Source organism: Drosophila miranda, chromosome XR (assembly GCF_003369915.1).
Source record: "Drosophila miranda strain MSH22 chromosome XR, D.miranda_PacBio2.1, whole genome shotgun sequence".
NCBI lineage: Eukaryota > Metazoa > Arthropoda > Insecta > Diptera > Drosophilidae > Drosophila > Drosophila miranda.
The window spans coordinates 28,637,942-28,644,411 of record NC_046674.1 but is presented as its reverse complement, the minus strand read 5'-3'; the positions used below and the strand labels follow the sequence as shown (position 1 = coordinate 28,644,411).

The following is a 6,470-nucleotide window of genomic DNA, read 5'->3' as shown; positions in this document are numbered from 1 at the left end:
GTGCCAAAAAACGAACGCAGCCTGGGCCGAAGAAGAGGAGCCAGCGCCCGAAGACGAAGCGGTTGCCGATGCTGAAAGCCGAATGCCGAAGTGTGTTAGTGTGTTTTGCATTGGATTGGAAAAATGTGCAAAAGGTTGTGAGGGAAATGAGTAATGGGTGGGTGAGCGGAGGGGGTGGGTGGTGAAGCGGCAACGGGAATGCCAGCACTCGCTGGTCCGAACAGCAGCAGTAGCAGAGCCCCAGCAGAGCCACAGCAGAAGCAGAGCCCCAGCAGCGTCCAGAGTCGTCAGAGTCTAGAATCAGCCGAGAACAGCAGTCACCAGCGAAGAAAAGCTAAAAAATATAACCATACCATAGCTAAAAAAGCGAAAATTGCTAAACTGTTTAATGTGGAATTGTTGCGAGCACTCGCCGGAGCTCGAACTTGTGGCAATCAATCAATTAGGTGCAACGGGGTGGCGCCGCCACGCTGGTCTCGACAGCGCCATCATCAGGAACAGCAGCAGCAGCAGCAGCAGCAGCAGCAGCGGCGGCGACAGCATAAGCAGCAGAGAGTGTGACAGCAGTTCAGCAGTTAAAAATCAATATCCGTCTAAAGTTTATTTCGGTTTCGGGCAACTCTGAAACTTAAAGTTGTCAACGAGCCAGCAGAAATATTCTCAACCAACAAACAATACTTAAATTAATTATAGTTTTTGCCAATTGCTTTATGCCAATCGCGTCCGCTTTGAGTGCTGAAAATATAACAATATAGTAATCCAGATAAAGTGTCCAGAAGTCCATTTTTGTGCATAGATATTAAAATAGAATATATTAAAAACCCAAGAGACAGAGAGAGAATAAAAGCTTTAAAACCAGAACGAGACAGCAAATAGCAACTGGTTCCATCCAAAGGAAATGTGAAGATTAAACCATAATAATACCGAGCAAAACTGAAGTGAAAATACCAAATATCCAGCAAAAATACTACTGGTATACCAGATAAAGCAAAAGGTGAGTAAAACAGCGAGAAACAGAGTGGTAAAGATAGGGGGTGGGGTGGGGAGAAAGTGTCGTAGGTCAGGGCAATGGCTGACTGCATTTCATGATCAGACAGCAGGCATCTCTCTGCCCCGCTGTGCTCTGCTCTGCTCTGCTCTGATATGCTGGGCATGACATGCGGTAGGGGGGGAGGGTGGCGGCATAACTTTGCATGTTGCATCCCAGCACACAGCCGCAGAAGCAGCAGGAGGGACCAAGATGCCAAGATGTGCGGCATGCCTCAACTTCAAAATTCCAACGGTTGGTTGGTTCGCTCAGCTGAGCGTTACACAAGCACACACATTCCCCCCACCCACACATGCAAACGAGCACGAACAGGCAGCAAGAGTCAGCTGTTTTTAGTGGGTGCCAGACGGGAGGGTGGCACGAGCACGCGACACTCAGTCGAGCCGAAGCCCGAATCTCGTACCCGAATAGCCGGCACCCAAACAGCGGCAAAATCAATATTTCCACGGCTCCATGGCAGCTGTTCGCGCCTCTGCGACGCTCTTTTTATTGTTGTTGCTCTTTCTCGTGCGGTTGCGGTAGACCAAATCGGATGGTAGGGGGGAGAGGTCTTCCAGTGGGAGGGAGTCCATGTAGGCCCATTCCATAGATCGGTTGTGGGAGCAACCAAAGAACTCTTCTGTGGGCACCACCGGTCAAGGAGTCAAGGAGTACATGGCATGTACGAATCAATTCGAATCTTAATTTGATGCCATCTGGAAGTCAGGCAGATGCCCAGTCACCGATCCTCGCTCGCATACCGTTTCCTCCAAACGGTTACTGGAAATTGCGTAATTTCATTAGCGCCTTCCAGGCCTGCGCCGCATTCCCGACAGTCGGCTTTCCCGACACTGTCGACTGTCGACTGTCCACTGTCGCTGCGCTGCCAGACAGTCTGCCAGTCTGCCAGTCTGGGTCTGCCTTCAGTTGTTGTTCCCCGAGTGTCTTGTGCAGGTTGCAGTGGTACCAGCTTGAGTGAGAGCCGTTCCTTTAGCCGGAGCAAGCCGCCTGAGACTACGTGAATTCTGAGCAAGTAAGCAGAAGGGCTGCTCTTACAAAATGGGATCTCTTGATACGGAAAATCGACAATTGTTGAAGGATGAGTCTGGGGCAGGGCACTGAGCTGGAGCCGGGCTGGCCGGGACGGGACCAATGCCGGTGCCAATGCCGGGTACCGGTACCGAAACGAATCGGCCCCCCAAAAACGAGGCGAAATCGGAACGAACCGAACGGAATGGCATAACCGTTAGCTGGAAGCGGCGAATCAGCATTCGGCCGCCCCGAGTCGGCCAACAACAACAAACAGCTGCAGCGAGGGGACGAAGACAACGACAACGACAACGACGACGAGCCTTCCTCTCGGCCCACAGCTGTGCAAGGAGGCGGGCGGCGCAGGGCTGGGAGCAGCGCTGCGCCAGCCAGCCCCAGCTGGAAATTCCAATAACAGCAGCAGCTGAAAACTGGAGTTACCGACTGACGGACGCCGCTGTCGCAGTCGATGGCGCTGCCGCTGTGGCTGTTGCTGTTGCTGTTGCTAGCGTCGTCGTCGTCGTCGTCGTGGCCGTCGCTTCGTGGTGCCACTTGCCTCGTCCGGAGAATCAGTCGTCGTCGAGCTTTCAAAACGTTTGCAGCAAACGGGAGAACACACGCCAGGGATCGAAATCCAACCAAGAGCAGCCAAAAAGCAGGAGACCCAGAGATACCAAAAGATAGAGAGAGATAGAAAGAGCGAGAGATAGAGAAAGAGCCAAATGTAAATCTTAAGACGGTGTGGACAGAGAAGGAAGTTGCAATTAACTATACGTTTTTTTCAAGTGCTCCTTTTTTTACTGTGGCTTCTTTTTTTGCGATGATATCATATAACGGGCTGCAAGAACTGGTGCACACTCCACCACAACACTCCACCACTCCACTCTCCCACCAGCACGTGCTTTGCTTTCCACAATGTCTGTATGTGTGTGACCTATTGATTCTACAACTTCCTTCGGCGATGGGGCAACTTCGGCTTCCGCTGCAAGAACTCGCATTTCCCTTCCCCAACCCCAACCTCAGCCCCCATCCCACACATCCCACTCCCACAGTCGATCGATAGGTACTGTAGACTGTCTGTCCACTGATCCACTGTCCACAACAGATCAAAGCTGCAGACAGATCTCCCCCTGAACCCTCCTCCTCTGGACGGACTTATGTGCGTCCCGAAATAGCAGGAGAGAAAGCTCATCCATCATGCACGGCCGCCGGCAAACGGCAGAGCGGACGAAGGGTGTACAGGGAATGTCCTACCAAATGCAGGCCGGCAACTCCGCGGCCGTTTTCTGGTGAATCATTCGGAGTACCGGCAGCACTGGAGCGAGACATGGGACCCCCCACCCCGGCCTGGGGCACGCGACCGACTGCAGGCCGGGTAAAGGGGGAGACACACAAGTTGAAGGATTACAACAACAGCAAGGGCGACAGAAATATCAAAAGGAGTTATTCAGCTCGCCTCCTCCGCCGCCACCACGGCCTCCCCCTCCCTCGGCCCATCGTTGCTTTTTATAGTTTTCGCATGCACCCGGCAATAAGGGAGGAAGGAGAGTGAGCTGGAGGGGAGGGATTGGTGTGGCAGGCTGATGACGTCGCCTGCCACGTCGTGGTTGTCGCCGTTGTCGTTGCCATGGAGCGCGTCCAAGCGATGACGACATCTTTTTGGGGCGTGTGTCTGTCCACCCAGGGAATCGCTGATTCTACCCCGTGTCCCATGCCCCTTGATGATGCATATGTGCGCTGGTCTATATCTGCAAGACGGACAAAGTTCAATGCATTTTATATTTGCAGAGCCGAGGCGGCCGCCTCCTGTCTGTGGCTCGTCTTTTTATAGCCACTCCTCCGGCGGCCCTGCCTCGCCCGACTCCTGGGCTGTGGCAGTGTATGTGTCAGTGTCTGTGGCTGTGTCTGTGCCTGGTCTATGTGGCAGCTAGATCCGCTGGGAGACCGAATGTTGGGGCACAGATGGAGAGAGCACGGAGTGGAGATGACAGTCATATTTCGATGGGCATTACGCAACGGAAGAGGGAAAACCAGACGAGGAACTTTCAGACGGTGAAAGAAGGAGGATTTCATTAGAACAGAAATAGGAGTATTTCTGTTGCAACTTTTTTCCGGGGACAGAATCTGTAGAATAAGAGGGATCCAAAACATATTTCCATCCAACTTTCGAACCATTTCCACTATTCACTTGCCAGCTACTTGGAGAGATTGTGTTCAGGAGCTCATAAAGGGGTATTCCTGGAAAATAGTTTACTGTGTGGAAAATAGTGTAAAACAAAATGAATAAAAAGACAGAGCGACTAAGAGACAGACAAATAGAAAGACTATCGACCACCGCTATATCTTTACGATCTATAACGATCTCCTCTTCCTTTGCAGATCCGACGATAGATGGAAATAGTGTCGCCGTGCAAACGCGGAGAGAGCTAAAAGCGAACAGTCCAATTGAGAATTACTATAGCCCAAGAGCTATAGCCGAGAGAAGAAACGAGATCGGCTCGGATCGCTCCTTGATTCATTTCAGACAAAAACGAGAGAAAAGCCCCAAAGTGAGAAAAACCAAAAATCGAATTTTCATGTTTCAAACACAAAACCAAAATTATTATTGATAAACTATTACGAATAAAAGCAAAAAGAAAAACCAAAGGTAAAGTAAAAATTGCTAAAATTAAAAACAAAAGCTACTCCAAAATCTTCACTAAATATACGATATATATATATGTACGATACATATATATACGATATATTGTATATCTTGTACGTATAATATATATATGCATATGTTTAAATAATAAAATATACTTCAGAGAACACGCCAATTGCCGCAAAAAACAAACAAACCAACAAAAACTTACTCCAAAAGAAAAAGCAAAGAAAAAAATTAATAAAAACCAAAGAGATTTTCATTCAACAAAAACACTGACCACAGCTTCAAGAAGTGTGCACAATAATAGCAACAAAAGAAAAATACAAGAAAAACTAAAAGACTAGCCAAAACCAATTCCAGAGATATTAACAAAAAAAAAAAAAAAAAAAAAAAACAAAAACCAAATCAAACGACACGAAACGAAAACCAATTAAGCGAACAATTCTCTAGTTTTCTCGGAGGAAAAAGCAAAGGAAAGACTGCGCCAAAAGTCACGGCCAGCAAACAACTAAAAGTACAACAACAAAAAACGAAAACACAAACAAAACCAAAACCAAAACCAAAAGGAAGGAGAAAGAAGAGAAGCAGCAGCAGCAGCAGAAGAGCAACAACCATCCGGCAGAAGCTGAAGCAGAAGCAGAAGCAGAAGCAGAAGACAGCGTCACGCACCAAAACTCGCCCCTCAGTTGCAGTCGCAGTCGCAGTCCGCAGCGAACGGTTTTCCGCAATATTTCCAAGAAATTTTGCGAGTGTTTAATAAAGACAGAGACAGAGCCAACATCTAGAGAGCGAGAAGTGGAAGTGCCAGTGCGATAGGGGAAGAGTGCGAGGGAGCACACAATATTGTTAATCGGTTAACCATTGTATTTTTTTCCAAGTGTAACAAGTTTTTTTTGCCTGTGTGACAAACAAAAAAGCAAAAAGACAAATCCAGCAACCAATAACCAACAACATCTGTGATGGGAGATCAGCCAAAGGCGACAACAACAACCACCAGTGGGGGGGCGGCTGCAGGAGGATCAGCAGCGGGATCAGTAGCGACTGAGGGCGACACCGTTATGGCCGCCGCGACCCAAGAAGCCGTGGGCAGTGCCATTGCCATGGCCAATGGAAACGGCAACGCCAACGCCAACGGACCGGAGCATCCACCGCCGGAGTCGCAGGAGCCAGGTGGTGTCGAGGGACAAGTGGACAACGAGGTCGGTGGTGGCACTGATGTCGGCGACGATGCGGCCACCGATGCCGGGGCAAGCTCTCTGCCACCGTCGGAGATCGGTGGTCGGGCACCGCTGGATACTGCCGGCTCGGACGGCGGCGGTGTGGCCTCCAGCCTGGCCGGTGGCATGGTTGGTCCGCCCAGCCCCCTGACCGGATGCTATCTGCTGATCGTGCTCGGGGAGCCGCATTCCGAGGAGCACAAGGACAACATCTTGCAGCATCTGTTGAAGGGTGAGTACGCCACTAGAAAGTAGAAAGTACACATGTATATATGTACATCCATATGTAGATTCCGTACCTTCCACTGAAATCTTAAGTAGAAAGTCTGGCGTATGCAAATGAGCCGCATGCTGGAATGATGTGTGCAGCGTCATGCCTCGGCAATTGGCGTCGCGTGCCCCGTCCAGCCTTCAGCATCAGCATCAGCATCATCTTCAGCTTCATCTTCATCATAGTCTTCATTCCATTCCAATCGAAACCCCACCTCAATCCACCCACTCCCACTCGTTTTCACACTTTGATGATTCCGCCATCCAATTAGCTGGAAAG

General features: G+C 49.8%; 1 protein-coding gene across 6 annotated transcripts in view; it reads left to right on the top strand.

Annotated features, from left to right (window-relative positions):
• Window positions 1-244: 244 nt before the first annotated feature.
• Window positions 245-6,470, top strand: part of LOC108152805 (microtubule-associated protein futsch) — a 55,872-nt gene continuing 49,646 nt past the window's right edge. For 4 of the 6 annotated variants that reach the window (XM_033387740.1, XM_033387742.1, XM_033387741.1 and 1 more), the window contains exons 1-2: window positions 2,617-2,780; window positions 4,436-6,152. In XM_033387740.1, coding sequence (XP_033243631.1) covers window positions 5,663-6,152 — 490 coding nt within the window. In that variant the 5' untranslated portion in view covers window positions 2,617-2,780; window positions 4,436-5,662. Of the gene's footprint in view, window positions 995-1,956; window positions 2,061-2,616; window positions 2,781-4,435; window positions 6,153-6,470 lie in introns of those variants that run through there. The other 2 variants (XM_033387738.1, XM_033387739.1) reach the window with 2 other exon arrangements.